Raw genomic sequence first — 17,945 nt, 5'->3', positions numbered from 1 at the left:
TAGTGCTATATGTGAGAGGCTCCCATTTAAAAGTCTTCATTGTCACTATCAATAAACTCAGGGGAGGGGGAGGCCCCACTTTCTAACATATTCAGGTCCTGTACAAGTTCCCCCCTCTCACTGATGTAAGACTGCTCGAAGCTTTCCATGCTATAGTTATAATCACTCATCTTAGACTTGTGCTCGGGTGATTCTTTCTCACTCTGAATGTCTCGCTTTGACCGAGCCTTGCTCTCGTCGTCACTGAGTTTTCTGCCTCGAGGTTGAGGCTTCGGTCTACTCGGTAACTCCGATACTTCCGTCTCACTGGTCTCAAAGTCTGGCAGGTCTTGTAGGATTTCCTCTCGTAATCCATGAGAAAAGTCCTCAGAAAACAGATCCGATTTATTCTCTTTTCTCACGTCTCCTTGCTTTTTTCTGTTTTTTACCGATTCTTTTTCCTCCTTTGGAGAAACTCGTCCTTTGGTTGAGAAGTCCATTTTCTCTGATTGACTGAGGTCCTTTGCTGGTAAGATGTCTGCCACGGTGGAATTGTCTGGCCTGACATGAGAGAACATCCCGCTTGTTTCGTGTAAGATTCTCTCGTAGAGGTCGTCCTTCCTCATCGGCCCTCGATCATAACTACTGTCCTGGTACTCGCCCTCCATCGTAGGATCAACGTTCCTCATGTATTTCTCCTCATCAATGAAGGATCCGTCGTGGAAATCCCGGAACTTCTTGTCAAATGCGGACAAGTTGGCGTCGTTATCCCCACCCTTGGGGCCGGTGGTGGAGCTGCCCACCCTCCCTACAGCGGAGATGTCCCCAAAGTAGGAGGACTTCATGGTGGGTTTGGTGGGCCTGACGGGGATCTTGGAGGGGCTTGAGGTGTAGAGGGGTTTGTTTGACCTTTGACTTGTCTGTTTGGCCTGAGCCAGGCCCTGAGAGAAGGGTGACTCCTTCTGATCCAAGCCTGCCATAGTGATCAGCTGACCCAACCTTCAAACAGAAAAAATATGTAATTTACTTTTCATCAAAACACAATTATCATTTAAAAAACTCAGCAAACTAGAAAACTGACCAGTCAGCAAGGGCCCCGCCATGGGGTGGAATTATAAGGATGCAGCTTATGGAATGATTAAAAAATATATGAAGAAATAAGCAACAGCAACTGTATTCTTAAAATTTTCAACATAATTCCTGAATATCCAAAAACCTGTAAATAATATCCTTGTATATTTACATTAGGCACTGGCAGTAAAGAACAACCTAACATTGAATGTATTATATATAAACAATAATGAAGTTTGTGTTTGTGTTATATAAAATGCCAGTCTTCAATGAATGCAAATACATGTATCATGAAGGCTTGACCTTTTCAAAACAAACAGCAGTTGCAGACAAAGTTTTTCATTAATCTTAAAATGACAGATAAAGATAGGCCTACTAAATTTTCTTCAGCAGGCTAGATAATTAATCCCGAGGGATTAATTGTACCTCTCTCATCATTTTCTTCTAAAGTTACAATAAGAACTTTTTCAGTATTAATATTAGAATGGCTTAATCCAACTTAAAAATTAATATTATTCTTGAATTTACATAAAGGGAAAAAAGTAAAAATAAAAGATATGTCTTCTTTAATCTATTTCTTGTTTTTAGAATTCAATGAAATCATAACTCATTGTGTAGGTATTTTAACCAAAATAAAGTATAAACATTTATATCTAAATCCACATTTCAGAGTGTTCATAGCATTCCAAATTGACTGAACTTCAAAACAAACTTCATTTGTAGACAGAGGTGGTAATTAATCTCAATGTGACAGATAAAGATAATGCTTTGGATTTTCTTCAGGAGGAAAGCTAATTAATCCCAAGGGACTCATAGCAGCATTCAGTTTACAATGGAAACATCTTCAGCAGTTATCTCTCTTTGCCAAAGCATTCTTATATAAAGTTAAGGAATATACCCCACCACCCCAGCTCCAAACCAAGGGACATAGAGAAACAAACTTAGCATCAAAATATGTCTTTCTGCCTATTGAACTACCATACCAAATTTGATCTTAATTGGGCAACCATAAAAAAAGTTATTAGGAAAAAACAGGAAATTTGTGGAAAACAGACAGAGTGATTACTATAGGGCACCCGCAAATCCTTGCGGGGCCCTAATGATAAAGGATTTACCATGAAAGCTATTACATATCAAGAATTATTATAATATCTGGGACAAAATTTAAATGTTGGTTCACTAAGAATATTAATATTTAATCTTTTCACCATTTTTCAAAACTATAACAATTACAGAGCACAGTCTGCCCTGGAACAAGCTGATGTTTATAAGAACCATTTCTTGAAACATTTACAAATTATATCCACCATAGCCTCCTATGTTAACATTATTCAGATCCTGTTTTATATTTTTGAGTTTTGACACTTACCCTGCTTCCCTTAACAGATCCAGGAACTGGTGGAACTGTTTGAAGGAGGCCTCGATACTGTCCAGGACTTTATCATCGTCCAGCACGCTGCCAGACGACTGACCCTTCTGTCTCAGGACCTCATCTCTCAGCCGCTTGTTCTCCAGGGTCAACTACAAAACATACAAAACTGATCAACATATAATCAACATATATCACCACGTTCTAAAGGGAAGACCTGTTACATACATGTATTTAGTGTAAATACAGTTCAATTTTACTTTAAAATCAAATATATTTGATATTTGATCGTTATAAACAATATGAAATTTGAAACATCATGCCAGTTTCCAAGAAAGTTTTTAAATTCAACTTGCATAAGGATGCATAAGAAATGGATTTTATAACATTAAAAAGTCTATTGATTAAACAGATATATTAAAGCTTTCTTTCTTGGTTTTTATTGAACCTGACCTCTACTACTCTCTTGTCTGCACGTGCTCGAGCAAGCTTTTCCTGCTGCATCTTCCTCTTTACTTGGATAAGTTCAATCTAATAATTAGACATGACAGTAAAACATTACTTAAATTTAAAATTGTAACATAATTATGTATATTTACAGTCTAAACATTCTACCAATCCCCTTTCCCTTTGTTGAGCATTTGGTCCTTGGGTGTTCATGTTGGGTGGCAAATTGGTTTGGAGAATTCATATTATAAAACACTTTAACACTTTATTTTTAGTGCATTCTTTTTCACATATTATTCTAGCTGAAAAGTCATTTTCTTGATAAAACTTGATAAAGGAAGTCTTTATTGAGATTAAATCACCTCTAGAAATGTTGATTAAAACAACTGAATAAATTCTTAGACCCTACTTAAAGTCTTCACATATTAAACAAATTCATTAATTGCATGTGAAACTTGATCACCTGTTGATTTAACCACATGTTTATCACTACTTTAATGAGACAACTTTTGTCTCTACCTGTAGTTCCTTGACATTAGCGACGCCCGTGTCGAGGTTACTGTCGTCGAGTTTGAGTCTCTCCAGTTCCCTGAGCGTGTCCAGCTCTTCGTCCTCCGCGTTGATGAGTATGGACTGAGTGTGATCGGGGGAAGAGGTGGGGGAGGCCTCACTGTTCTCAAACAAACTCGCCTTACCAGGGATGTGTTCAGGCGGAAATCCCCTACAATCAACAGCAACTGTAAGTAATTTTTTCTCCAATTTCTCCAATTTACATGACAGAATTTTTCAAATTTTAGTCCACCTGCTATATTTTATGTACAAATTTAGGAAATATTCACTAGAGATTTTGATGTTCGTTACGAATGTTTGATGAAGTTTTAGACAAGTTCAATGTTTAAAAACCCAAACACCAGGGTATAGTTAGAGAGCATGTAGGGTAGAAAAGCTTTATCATTAGAGGTACAGACACTAATATCTGTACTGTCGACAGTAAAAGTACCCTAATATCTGTATCTTTATCATTAGATGTGCCCCCTTTTACCTGTATCTGTTGGCTCTTGCTGCTGTCCTCCAAGGCATTCCAGGCCCAGATTTCACGCCCTCAGAGCTGATTGGCTGAATCTTGTGTGTGACCCCAAGTGAACTTGCTGACTTTGTTCTCCTACGCTGGGCACCAGCTGACACCTGAGAAGTCAGACCAATGTTTAGAACCCAATGTAACAATAACTGCCGTGGGACAATCGTAATCATTAGATGTAATATCCTGCATTATTGATTGATATTAAATGGATGTGACAGTAACGTCACATGAAGCAGAAGACCAGCAGGAGACGTAATGATGACGGTCTCCGAGAGGCCCTGAAGCAGATATTGATCCCACGTTCCAATTAGAGCAATGACTTGTGGGAGAATAACATGCTTTGTTATTTAAGACGACGGCCATCAACATGACAAAAACTCGGGAGATTACCGCCTCAACTCAAGTGACAAACAACATTTGTAAGAAGAGCCATCTGAGCCTGAATTGTTTGTCCCTAGCTCAGGGGGTTATAAAGCTCTGAATGCATAAGCAGAGGATGTAACATGGAGTACAGGGAGGAAGAACCTCCCTTTGTTCATGCAATCATTGACACTATTCCCCTTACATTAATGCTGATTCTAATCCCTACAGTAAAATCCAAAAAATAAAAGTACTTGAGAGTGTTTTTCTTTACATATTAATCTGAATTATATAATAAACACTGACAATGAAACTTATCTTGGTATACAACTTACCGTTATAAGATAGTGGATTATAAGCAGCTTACCCTGATGGTGGTTTTTCGACCAAAGCTGCTGTTCAGTGTCTTGGTTCTCCTCTTCTTCTTTTTACCACTGTCTAAAGATTCCTCGGCTTTTATCCACTTGTACTGAAATCAATGAAGCAGTTATTTATTATAAATATTATTATATATTGCAAGACTGACAGATTCATTTTGTTTTATCATTTATTTTATGGCTTTTACACAACTTCATTTACATGCAATAGAATTTTAAAGACTACAGTATTTTAGAAATTCGTATGTTGTATGCATTCTTAGTTCTTTTTTAAATCTTTAAAATAGTATACATGTATCTAGAGATGTATAGAAAATATGTTATTAGGTCTTTTATGCCCCTCATAATCAAAGATGTGGGGGCATATAAGTTATTGGTTTGTCCATCTGACAGCCTTTTAATCTGTTGGATTTCAACATATTTCACCTCCTAACCCTGACCTTAGAAATCAATCTACTTTTGAAAAAAAATACTGAGCTTTAACCTTGGCTATAATTTTTGAAGAGAGGGTGTTAGAGCTTTTATATTTTATACATTTATTCTTTGTGACAAGTCTTTTCTTCAATTAAGGCTTCCATAAATTACACATTTTCCTTTTCCAAAGACCTTTCTTTGGGTACAATTTAAAAAAAAAATCTTTAAAAGATTGACCTTGGAGTTTGACCTATCATGGTAAATATGAAAAACTTTAACCTTGAACTTGGAGTTTGACCTACATATGAAAAACTTGAACCTTGACCTTGATCTGCTGTATATCTCTCACCTCTGTGTCCTGTCCATTACAGTTGATCATCAGCTGTTCCATGATGGAATGAACCACATCTCGATCTGAAAGGATTAATCGTATTATTTATTGGGAGAGTATGTATTTTTGATTTCTAATTTAGAATCTTTATTAATGCCAAAGAGTTATTTCCTTGTCCAAATATTTCCTTTTTTTTCTCATTCTCTGGTCAACCTACTGAAATATTAATAACAACAGCCATTAAAAGCCAACATTGAGAAATGTTCAAATGAAGAAAGGTACATATTAATACTATAAATAATTTATTATTTAGTTTTTATTTCACAAAAACATGCATACACATACAGAGAATAGAAGGCAGGCAAAGTTGTATTGTCTGCCAATAAAATACACCCACAATACTTTTGTCAGAGCTAGATATATTTTATTGAAGAAAGGTTGCATTAACAAGAATTTTTGTGATATTTGTGGGAGAGTAATTGTAGCTTTGGTTTGAGTTATTAGGGTTATTTAGTAACAATAAGAGCAATGAAAAATCATTTCGTAGAAAAGGAAACTTGGTGCAATATTGTTAGAATATTTTCTGCCTTATTACAATTTATTTTACCCAATTGCAGTGCATTGTATTGTGTTTCTTGAAACATACTTGTAAACATAATTAATATTTACATTATTATATCATTGACAAGTTATATAATTAATGATATTATGAGAAATTTATAATTCATTTCATGCAATCAAATGAAAATTAATAATTTGTAAGTAAAGCCATTGATTATTAAGAATTTCCTTCTAAACAAATCAGAAAAATTCTTTATTTTCTTTTCAAAAGACAAAATTGTTTTGACAATTACCGGTAGATACTAAACTAAGCAAGGTTCTTTTATTGTCCATCACCCTCCCCCAATAGAAAAAGAAACTAGAGGTACTGTGAGCAATGAGCTAACTAAATGATACCCACCACCTCCCATATGAATAAAATGGCAGTGTCCATGTTTTGCTATGGGAAACCCAAATATGTGTTGAATCAAAAAGTACTCAAGCTTTGTTACATGTATCTATCTTTTGGAGGATCTCTTGTCCTTTCTCTATTGTTGTACAGGAACATATTTAGAGAATGAACACAATTTTAACTGGTTTTACTGGTATTCTATTTAAGCATACTCTGCAAAGTTCCCATCCTTCCCTTTCTGTAATTAAGACTTACATGTATTCCTAGTTGTAAATAAAATCTTTTTTTCTAATGAAGATGAATAAGGCACTAAATTTTTGGGATGGATAGTGAGCTGTAATTGTGAACCTGTTAATGTACAACTCTTATCTCTTTTCTTCGAAATGAAAAGCATGAGACCATACTTGGGTTAATTTTGATTTGGAATAACTTTAGTTCTATTAACCACAAGTGCATAAAAATTTGCAGGTTTGTATCATAATCAAATTCATACACAATCTGAAAATTTTGTTTCATTATCAATTTTCATAATAATCAATTTTTTTTCCTTCTAAATTTTACTGCTTCTGTTTTCTGGGTTTCCAGTTTTAGGGGCTGCTGTCCAAGAACCAAGCTCATGTGACAACTGGAATCAGGAAACTAGTTTTCGGACACTAATTGTCATCTGGGATATCCGCTGTCTTGAGATTGAATCTCACACTGTCAATCAATGGATTTGTACTACCCAGTCAGAACGTACCTCCAGGATGTCATTACCAAATCGTGAAAGGCTAATTTGTCTCGGGTTGAAAACAAGTCTTCTTTTCAATTTTTTTTTCAATCATTTTTCTGATTACTTTCCCCAGTTTGATATTTATTTCTATATATAAAACTCACCCACTGTTTTTCCAATTATCCATTATGGGTTTTTTTTCTAATATTCCTACAAAGTCTCAAATTTAATATCAACATTAACAAGTTAATTCAGAATGTATTGGAAATAAGTAAAGGGATGGTTCTAAAGAGTAGTTTGTTCTGGTCATTTTAAATAGCACCCTAATTCCAAATCCTCTATAATGTTAGCTAATGAGAAAAAAGAAAGAAAACCCCATTTTCCCTGCATAATCCTCTAATACCAAATCCTCAGGAATCAAGATCTAAAGTCAAAAATCTCCCCACAAATTGTCTTCTGAAATATTAGTGTTATATTTTTTTTTTGTCCATATGCTGGTATAATACACAGAGATTAAGGCAAGCCTTTAATTAGATGTGTGATCAATATCTCCACTAAAGGAAGTCACTAATTAAAAATAAAATCCTGGATCCCTGTGATTAAGATTTAGGAAAGTGAAGAGAAAGCAGTCGCTTCTGTCTTATTTGAAGGAAGGATTTGAAATAAATATCAGTTAATGAAAGCAAGGAGAATTAGAAGCCATTAGGGAGAGGAGGGATTAAAGAGAGCTTTCAAATCTGACTTCTGTTTTGCTGACTTCTAAAGAAATTGTTGCCAACAAAACAAGTCCCAGAAGAACAAGATGACAAAAAGTCAGAAGAACTAAAAACTGTCAGTAACACAGGAACATTTGTCAAGATAACTCATCCTTTCGTTTAAAATAAAAACCCATTCCACTGAAACTTAAAATAAAAAGATGATAACTCTGTGTTTATACTTAAGATTGTACATACTGCAAGTAGCTTTTTTTTTAATTGAATGCCTTGATACAGCAAGAATCTGTCTTGCCTAAACAAACATGGACTCAAAAAGAAACTTTGCTTGATCCTGGTTTTTGATATATTCTTGTTTGTATGTCAGTGAGTTTTAATGTTAAAACTTAGTAATTTACATGATGTATGTATTTATATTCATGCAAACAGCACAATGTTACTCAAGTTATGTGGGGAGATGGATGGACAAGCTGGAAATACAGTTAAACAATGTTATCTCAGACTTGATTAGAGAAAAAACTCAAAATGTCCAAGGATTTGAGTTATTGATGCTATCAATAGTAACAAACAAAAACAACAAGAGGCCTTTATAAATTTTCATGATTTGAACAATCATTTTATGTAATGAAGCTTTCAAACAAAAAATTATCAGTTCTAGCACACACTTTGTTGAGAACACACTTTAATCTGTTTTGTTAAATGGAATATTAAGAAATTATTCTTCTTTCTGGGGAAGGGTAGGGGTGGGGGATGGGGGTTTACTATGTGTGACAGCTAGTGGACTTTTTACCTATGGGTGTGTTTTAAAAATCTGTTACAGTTGTTTACTTATGAGTGGGTTTTCATTTATGCAACAGTGGATTGTTTACTCATAAGTGGGGTTTATTATTTGTGACAGTTTAGTGTCTGCCAATGAGCGGGTTTTTATTATCTGTGTCAGTGGAATGTTTAGCTATGAGTGAGTTTTATTATGGTATTTCTATGAGTGGGTTTATTATCATTTTACTATTATCATTTCACCTATGAGTGGGCTTATTTTTCATTTTACCAATGACTGGGTTTTATTATGGTTTACCTATGAGTGGGTTTTATTATGGTTTACCTATGCCTTGGTGTTATTATGGGTTTTTTTAACCTATGAGTAGGTTTTTATCACATGTTTATGTAACTATGGAGTGTTACCTATGAGTGGGTTTTTATTACATGTTTATGTAACTATGGAATGTCACCTATTAGTGGGTTTTTATTACATATTTATGTAACTATGGAGTGTTACCTGGGTTTTTATTACATATTTATGTAACTGTGGAGTGTTACCTGGGTATTTATTATGTTTATGTAACTATGGAGTGTTACCTGGGTTTTTATTACATGTTTATGTAACTATGGAGTGTTACCTATGATTGGGTTTTTATTACATGTTTATGTAACTATGGAGTGTTACCCGAGTGGGTTTTTATTACATGTTTATGTAACTATGGAGTGTTACCTATGAGTAGGTTTTTATTACATGTTTATGTAACTATGGAGTGTTACCTATGAGTGGGTTTTTATTACATGTTTATGTAACTTTGGAGTGTTACCTATGAGTGGGTTTTTATTACATGTTTATGTAACTATGGAGTGTTACCCGAGTGGGTTTTTATTACATGGTAATGTAACTATGGAGTGTTACCTATGAGTACGTTTTTATTACATGTTTATGTAACTATGGAGTGTTACCTATGAGTGGGTTTTTTTACATGTTTATGTAACTAGAGAGTGTTACCTATGAGTGGGTTTTTATTACATGTTTATGTAACTTTGGAGTTTTACCTATGAGTAGGTTTTTATTACATGTTTATGTAACTATGGAGTGTTACCTATGAGTGGGTTTTTATTACATGTTTATGTAACTATGGAGTGTTACCTATGAGTGGGTTTTTATTACATGTTTATGTAACTTTGGAGTGTTACCTATGAGTAGGTTTTTATTACATGTTTATGTAACTATGGAGTGTTACCTATGAGTGGGTTTCTGCGCACATCCAGTACCACAATAGTTGTGTTGTACTTGAGGACATCCAGTAACTGTCGGGCTCCCTCTGTAGAAATCCCACAACTCTGTAGGTCCAGGGCTGCAACAACAAGTACAACCAATCAAAATTAAAACAGTGGATCAGTCTATAAATAACTACCTTATAACATGCATCATCAATGAGAGGAAACCATTACATAATAACCAAAGTTTTAATTAATTGAGATTCAATTCCAATCATGATTAAACTGAGCAGAAAATGATAAAATCTCAATCAAACTTATGTAATGTAAGAATTAAATCTTAAGTAACCTTAGGTATTAAGTGCAAATAGTTTGACTCTGACACACAGAATCTCATAAAAATTTATATATTGAGTCTGTCATAGAACATTTAAACAATCTTAGTAAATAAATGCATATAGTGAAATAGACATAAAGGGAAGCACAAGAGACAGACAATTTGGCTCATTAAAAGATACAGTTCTTTCTATTGAAAATTTCCCAGTATATTTTAAAGCCACAGGGAAATAAAATTCACTTGGATGTAAGCTTGAATTCATAATATTCAAATAATCATGTTTGTTATAAGTGTGTTTACTGTATTCAAGTATCAGCAATAATATGTTGATCAATGTCACTTGGTGGAATCTCAATTTGTTATCTTACAAGTTGATTGTATGTTAGAACACCAGTAACCTTCAGTTTGGAGTAACTGACACCCGATAACAATCTGTCGTGACTAATACACAAATCTTTAACTAACACCCAGACATTAAGATCCCCCACCTTTGAGCCAGAGGTCGTCTTTGAGAGCCTCGGCCAGCAGTGCTGCCCCCTGGTCCCCGAGCATCGGATTGTTGTTGATGGTGATCCGACGGATGCCTGGCATTCTGTCAAGGTCGGGTCGCCGGTAACGGAGACTGTCTCTCCACGCCTCATTGTGGCGCTTCATAGCCTGGTGCTGAAATATAATGGAAATTATTTGTTTAATGAGTGCTATTACAGTATGTGTTATGCTATGCTAAACAATGAAACTTGTCTAATCCTGATGCTGTCTTATCTGAAATCTTGGTCTAATACAGTGTAAACTGTAAGTCCCATTGCAGTAAATCTAATTGTGGTTAATGTTGTCTGATCAAAAATGTTGCCTCATCTGTTCAATTTCTTGAGAACTAGTTGTGTCCAGATTTTTACTGTATAAGTATGTGTTCAAATTGTATGAATATGTTGCAAGGAAATGCTTTAATTACAGCCTGATGCTGGAACAAAGCAAAAAATTGAACAATTTGATTGCAATTTCTATAATGAGTGCTATTACAGTAAGTGTTGGGCATATAATATTTTAACCATTAGCAACTGATGAGATTGTAGCTCCATTGATTTTTAATTTCAAAAATAAATTGAGAGCAAAAGCTTCATGGCCTGGTGCTATCAGTAAAGATATTAGAAAATCTAATACATTTTTAAAAAATATTCCATTGTGAGCAGGAACTCAAAGTATTACAATACGGAAGAAAAATTGATGGTACAATAAAAAATTCCGTACAGAATAATGTATGACAGCAACAATTTGTATCATGATAAATGTTAGCATTTCCTCTCAGTCAACTCAAACAGTAATGAACCCTGAGGATATAAAAATGTCTGAGCCTCTAACAGCGACAGGAAGCAGACATCATGTGATGCTGACAGTGCAGCTATTTGTCTGTTAATGGCCTGTACACATAGTCTACAGTCATTAGTGAACACGTTAGGAAGCTGTATGAAGGATAAGTAAGAATTTGTCACAAACGGCTCTCACTAATTACCCTGTCTGTTACAAAATGTCAGACAAATGTGAGTTTTATTGTTTCTTCAAGAAAATGTAGAAAATGATGTGTCTGGAGATAGTTAAAAAATATTTAGAGCTGAAGCAATAAAACCAGGGTTAATTATGGACATTCAAGTAATTGTCTCACTTCTTTTGATTTTGTGGAACTTTAAAAAATGATGATCAAGCTAATTAGTATGTTATCTTTCAAACTTATAATCCAGTAGCAGTACCATGACCATTAGGACCAACTTATATATGCTCACTTTCCAAGGAACATATCACAACGCCAAAACCCAGGGGCAAAACCCTGGGGTCCACCATCATAAAACATACTTAAGTCTGAGAATGCTCTCAAGTCTGAGAATTTTCTCAACTCTAAAATTCTCAGACTCAGTGGCCATCATAAAAAGTTGAGAAAAATAAAAATTCCTTAAACTCTGATATATTCTCAGCTGAGTAAATTCTCAAGACTTGAGTTGAGAATTTTTTTTGAGAATTCTCAAAGTTTTATGATGGCGGACCCTGATTTCTGTTAGACAGAGGTGTATACAGACATTGTGCAGGTGAATATTTCATTTATCAACCAGGAATACTTTAAACCTAGAGTTTTGCAAACAACTGAAAATGTAACTTCAATTTAATTTACCAAAATACTGAGCTCGACAACTCTGACCTTTTCATTCTTCATACACTTCAAATTACTCTGTCATAATGTTTCTATCTGAGAAAATCTATCATCATTAACTGGTCCATTATCTGAGCTGGTCTCTGTGTGTATTCCTTTACATAACTCAATCAGTCACAGATCAAAGACATTCTATTACATTTCCTGACCCTGACCTTTATCATTAAAAACTAAATGTTGCATTATTATCAGTAGAAATTGTAGCATATAAAAGACTGCGCAAGCGAGAATCAGTCTCGTCTAATTGCTAATTAATCAAATTTAATTGTCCAGTTTGTCAATATTTGCTGAGGATTGAAGCTTGTGAAAATAATAAAAATCAATTGCTGAAGAAGTCAGGCCTGAAGACTGCGGGCTCGCTCGTTAGAGATGACGAGCTTTACTAATCAGTACGGAGCCCGCTCTGTCAATTATAGACTTCAGCCAGGCTCGTTTGTCAAAAGCAACAGAAAGAATACAGACCCTTACTTAGAGTGTAAGAAAACAGTATTAGGTGTGGGTTTTTTCCAAATTGCACTGGAAAAGTCAACTTTTCAGACAAATTTTTATTTTTAAAATTTCTAATTAAATTTTTTTATAAATTGCCTAAACTGCAAAGTCTGCTTGCAACATAAAATCATGTGAATTTTAATTTACAAAATATTAAATTATTGGAAAAAATTACAAAGATCTCTGAAATCATCTGAGAAATGGTCTACTCTGCAATTGTAAGTGCTAGCTAGCTGGATCTCTATCAACGGCAAGCTATATACAGCTCAAAGTACAGCGCAAACTCCACAGAACAAAATACAAATTACAGTGTGAATAAATACTGTTAAACAAATGATATTAAATGCTAATCGAGGCTGGTGTATTGATGGGGACTGGTCAATATTGACAGGATCCTCTTGTTTCCTGGAGCTGGCCACCACTGGCTGACCTCATTAGAATTAATTAACATCTACAGTCCGTTACCAGGTCCTGGGTGTACACTCAGTCTCCACTCCATACTATAGAGAGGCTGCTGGTAAGGATGTATTAAGACTTCTAGTGACACTGAGTAACCAATAAAAGGGCTGCGTTCACTACTAGGAACTATATGGATATTGACTATTCAAGGATTCATTGTTACAGGTGCTTTCTGGGTAAATAAAGTAAGTATAACAGAATATTGGACTTAAGATTAATTAGCTTGAAAATGCCATTAATTTTTTTTATATTTTGAATGTACCTCTTGCAAATATTCTTAATTACTGGTACTAAATTATTTTCATTTTGGGATATAATCTGATAATGAAAAATAATTCTATTCATATCATTCATATTTTTATTTCTAAAACACTTTCTAATGGAGTAATTGATCACAATATAAAATAATAAATGTAATTCATACTTAAATATTTTTAATTTTTATGTCCTTATGTTACTGATGTTCAGGACTATGGCTCTCTTTTTGCCATTTGAAAATTTATTATATTCCTTCTCCATATATCTCCATATATTTCACTCTTTTTAAGTTTTAATTTCAGTGAAACTTAAGAAAGTTCAACCTTTTTGACAGGGATGCCAAAATGAGGATAATTCATTATTTAGTTTTAAGGGCTTTAACTGAGGACTATTGAATTACTGTGTTAACTCTTTAAAATATTTCTTAGATATTCTAGTGGAAACTGCATACACATTTACATGTACTTGATTTGATTAGTGTCTGATCAAATTTTTGTTTATAATTCCAAGAAATGGGAAATGTGTAGATGCTACTAAAAAAAAAAAAACAAACTTGGCAACTAAAATACAACTGGCAATGCAAAATGATTTGAATGTTGTAGGCTATAATCACCGGTGATATTTGATCACTGATCATATCTTTTCTTAATTTCATCTTGACTAAATATATAAAATTAAGTTGCAAAACCTTATAGAAATCTAGGGTTGTCACTAGGAAATCATTATAATTATGCAAGATACATTTTACACCTTCACTTTTTTTTACTTATGAATCAAAAGGGGTTGGAAGTTATGATGTAACATTTTATCAAATATTACCTCAAACAAAACTTTTATATGGAAACTATATCTGCCTTGTATGGATTTCTGACCTTGAACTTTGACCTGATCTTGAATCAATAGTGGTCCTTTCTATGTCTTAAAGAGTTGTGATATAATAAAAAAAATCAATTTATAAGGCACTCTGTAATGCATAAAGAAAACTTATAAATCTAAGAAATCCTTTTGAATTGCATGTAATGAAAGAACTGACTCAAGTTTGCATGACAACAAACTCCAAGACCCCAAAAATAATAGCCAAGAAAAACCATCCCAGTGGTAAATTATAGTCCTAAGATATCTGGAAATTGTGTAAATATTTATAGAAATCAAGCCCAGCTTGTGTGAGAGAGTCTCATTAAGGCACATTAAACATGTTGTTTGTCCATGAAAATTCCTGGAATGGCTCACAAATCATACAGGTCTTCTAAGAATGCCAATAATTCCATCTCAAAAGTAAAACCATGGATAAATTCTTTGGCCACAATGAAAGGTTTTTTCATGGAACATCAGTAGAGTAAATCCAATAACAAAAGACTGGAAAAGGTTTGATGAGTATCCATTGTTTGTTATGAGTTGCAGTACATTAACATCAAAAACAGTTTGCAAAGCATTTTAAATAGATGTTCAACTGGTTTGTTCATTAACTTGCCAAATTGGTTTTGAACCTGCGACTATGAAAATGGAACTAAAATTTAACTTTTTGAAAAATAAATCTAATGAGACATATCACATCAAAAGATTATTTCGTGGATGTTTAAGTTTCTTTTATAAATTAAGCAATGAAAGACCAATGTATCCTTATAGTATAAGCTCTTTATTTTTATGTAGGATTTTTTTTTGTACAATTTTTTTTTAAGGGAAAAAAAAATTAATTATGTTTGCATAGTTACAAAAAAGACATTTTGAACCTTAAAATTTGTTGTTGGCTGATGCACAATAAAAAAAATAATTTAAAAAAGCCAAGAAGAGCCTAAATTTGAAAACCAATTCCAAGTATATTCTATATTTACTCTGCATACTATAGGAAGTAAGCCCTACTCTTTGGACCTCCCATGGGACATCTATATACAACATTCTCTATTAAACAATTAATGTAGATGATTAGATATACTAGTCATCTATTGTAGCTACACTGTAAGTCTCTTCTTCTGATCTTCCGTTCAATACTTCCAAACTCTTCAATCATCTAAGATTAATGGTATTAATTGATGAGGTGTTTTTCTCCGATATGATGAGATTTTTGTCCCTGGGTCTCTGAAGGGACTGAGCCTGACAAATCACTCACAGGAGGGAATTAGCTCAAAATCAACAGATCAATGTTATAGACGGCAGTGTAAACAGATCAATGGCTCTCTCTTCATCTTGTCCATACAGGGAACAGCAAAAATAATTACAGAACACCTTAGGCCAGCCATATCTCATGTAGAGGGTGGTCTCTAAGGTTAAATGATTGCCTTCGGAAAATATTATTAAATTTCTGATTCCGTGCTACTATGCAAAATTAACACTCACTTCAAACAGTAATGGTTGCTTGATCAATCAAGTGAGTAAATTTGCTGAGAATTTTTTAAAGCAAGACCTATGACAATAATGATGAAAACATGTAGCAATGTGACTTAAAAAAAGGCTTCATTCAACAAAATTTATGCATGTATATGTTTCTATGAAAATTTTGGTGATGAAATTCTTTTAAAAAGATCTCACAAGAAGTTCTGTTTCCTCTCAGGAGACCATTTTCTTCTGATGATGTTTTTGTGAAGGAAGAATTCTTGACTGAAAAACTTTTATCTTGTTATTTTTCTGACCTAAAAATCACTAGATAAAAGTTTTTCAGTTCTTCCTACACAAAAAACGTCATCAGAAGAAAATGGTCTCCTGAGAGGAAACAGGCCACGTAAGGAGAAGATCTAATTTAACAGTCCCCATTCTGTAACTATTCCTGGTCAAGTTGTTTACCGCAGTATTAAGGGTTCTAATCTGTCCCTCTGAGACACAGACTAGCAGAGTATTTCATTAGGATTCCGATCAGAGCTCAATCCAGACTATTTAAGATGAAGCTCGATTTTGTTGTCGTCAGTGATATGATTATGTGAAGTCAACCCAAGTTTTATGGATTCCAGTAAATACTCTAGTTCATGGTAAACATTTGATCGAATGCGATTCCAGCATCACCGATGCGCTTCGCCGCAAGTCACGCGTGATGATGCGAGACTTGTACAGACTGGGTGCAACGTGCAAAGATGGCGTAACGAACTTTGTCAACATTGCTTTTAATTTAGATCTATCTTACTTTCACGATAACAGCAACCATTGCGATGGAGAAAACAGACAGATTTACTCGCGAGTGGTTTCTGCATCAAAAGGGGGATTGGGTTCGTACGTTATCAAAAATTCCTGAGTTCGATGTAGGCAAATTAAAGCATTATTTGACTGAAAGTAGAAACAAGACTTTTGACAAAGAAGGTATGAGAGCTTACAAATCGTTAAAAGCGTACAAGTTTTTTGAGGAGGGGTATGTGCAGAAGATTTCGTCACTGCAGATGGACAATTCTTTCCTTGCACGGGCAGAGGTGATGGCTTCCATGGCACAAAGAGTGTACAAACCGTACGTTTGTCTAAGTCTCGAAGGGGATGTCCAGGGTGGATCCTGTGATTGTGTCGCAGGGTGAGAACTTATTTCATGAATAAATAATGAGCTCTGAGCATGGAATTTCCCTATTTTATTAATACACTTTAACAGACCATCCAGCAAGGCAGTGGTTTAATTTATAAACTACTCAGGCACTGTTATTAAGCACTGTATTTGGTAAATAAAAAATAAATATAAGGACATTAAAAAATATATATATGTTTGGTTGCCTTATCCCCGTCGACTGGCTAAAAATTGACCAACTAAAAAAAATTAACTACCAGGAAGTATTTTCAAATTTTGAAAATTCAGCATATTGAATTTGAAACTCTTTTTTTTTGCATGTTTTGGGAACATATTCTCCCCGAGGCCCTACCATCCCCATTCTTTCATCCTGGAAGAGGGCAAGCAAACATATTTTTTTTAATTCAATGACCTTAAAAAAGAAAAATTGTGTCAGGTACCAAACAAACAAAGAAAATCAAACAACACTTAATTGTTGTATAAATCAAGCTACTTTTTTTTTTTTAAACAATACTTCATTATTTCATAGATTATTATATACTTTAAATGGATTTTATGTAGCACTGTACTCTATTCAGCAGAAAACGTCTGCTAAATCATGACGTACATTTCTAAATGTCTTGTTTATGTAGATTTATATCGCGCACATTGAGATAGTGCTAAATCAAATCTGTGCCAACTTGAAACATAAATTTCTGCCAAATATCAAACAAATAAAATATAATACATTTAGAATAAATTCATGGATATGGGTTTGATACCCATGGATATTGAAGATTCCACAGTGCTAGAGAAAATAAATACAAAATATGAATACATGTACTGCTTATGGGCATGAGAAATTTGGTTTTAAAATATTGCCCTTTGAGGCCCGACATGACAATTTTAATTATTTTAGACTATAATTTGTAGGAAGGGTGAGGCATGCAGCCATATAGCAG

At 34.2% G+C, this 17,945-nt stretch overlaps 3 protein-coding genes across 3 annotated transcripts in view; 2 read left to right on the top strand and 1 right to left on the bottom strand.

The window, feature by feature from the left end:
• Nucleotides 1-6: 6 nt before the first annotated feature.
• Nucleotides 7-17,945, bottom strand: part of LOC134246977 (centrosomal protein of 78 kDa-like) — a 45,624-nt gene continuing 27,685 nt past the window's right edge. Inside the window, exons 7-15 of the mRNA XM_062729326.1 lie at nucleotides 10,612-10,786; nucleotides 9,810-9,923; nucleotides 5,448-5,512; nucleotides 4,675-4,776; nucleotides 3,909-4,051; nucleotides 3,386-3,587; nucleotides 2,873-2,950; nucleotides 2,420-2,571; nucleotides 7-978 (exon numbers count right to left, since the gene is read on the bottom strand). Of these exons, the coding sequence (XP_062585310.1) occupies nucleotides 27-978; nucleotides 2,420-2,571; nucleotides 2,873-2,950; nucleotides 3,386-3,587; nucleotides 3,909-4,051; nucleotides 4,675-4,776; nucleotides 5,448-5,512; nucleotides 9,810-9,923; nucleotides 10,612-10,786 (1,983 nt within the window). The 3' untranslated portion in view covers nucleotides 7-26. The remainder of the gene's footprint in view (nucleotides 979-2,419; nucleotides 2,572-2,872; nucleotides 2,951-3,385; nucleotides 3,588-3,908; nucleotides 4,052-4,674; nucleotides 4,777-5,447; nucleotides 5,513-9,809; nucleotides 9,924-10,611; nucleotides 10,787-17,945) is intronic.
• LOC134246955 (uncharacterized) overlaps nucleotides 13,345-17,945 on the top strand; it is a 22,714-nt gene continuing 18,113 nt past the window's right edge. The window contains exon 1 of the mRNA XM_062729301.1: nucleotides 13,345-13,456. The gene's annotated coding sequence lies outside the window, so the exon portion shown is untranslated. The remainder of the gene's footprint in view (nucleotides 13,457-17,945) is intronic.
• LOC134246976 (uncharacterized) overlaps nucleotides 16,480-17,945 on the top strand; it is a 4,527-nt gene continuing 3,061 nt past the window's right edge. Inside the window, exons 1-2 of the mRNA XM_062729325.1 lie at nucleotides 16,480-17,016; nucleotides 17,917-17,945. The exon at nucleotides 17,917-17,945 is cut by the window's right edge and continues 148 nt beyond it. Of these exons, the coding sequence (XP_062585309.1) occupies nucleotides 16,667-17,016; nucleotides 17,917-17,945 (379 nt within the window). The 5' untranslated portion in view covers nucleotides 16,480-16,666. The remainder of the gene's footprint in view (nucleotides 17,017-17,916) is intronic.

The sequence above is a fragment of the Saccostrea cucullata genome, unplaced genomic scaffold (genome assembly GCF_032062105.1).
Source record: "Saccostrea cucullata isolate Sc308-1 unplaced genomic scaffold, CSIRO_AGI_Scuc_v1 ctg20, whole genome shotgun sequence".
NCBI lineage: Eukaryota > Metazoa > Mollusca > Bivalvia > Ostreida > Ostreidae > Saccostrea > Saccostrea cuccullata.
Note: the sequence above shows the minus strand (reverse complement) of the source record. Positions and strands in the feature narration are given on the sequence as shown.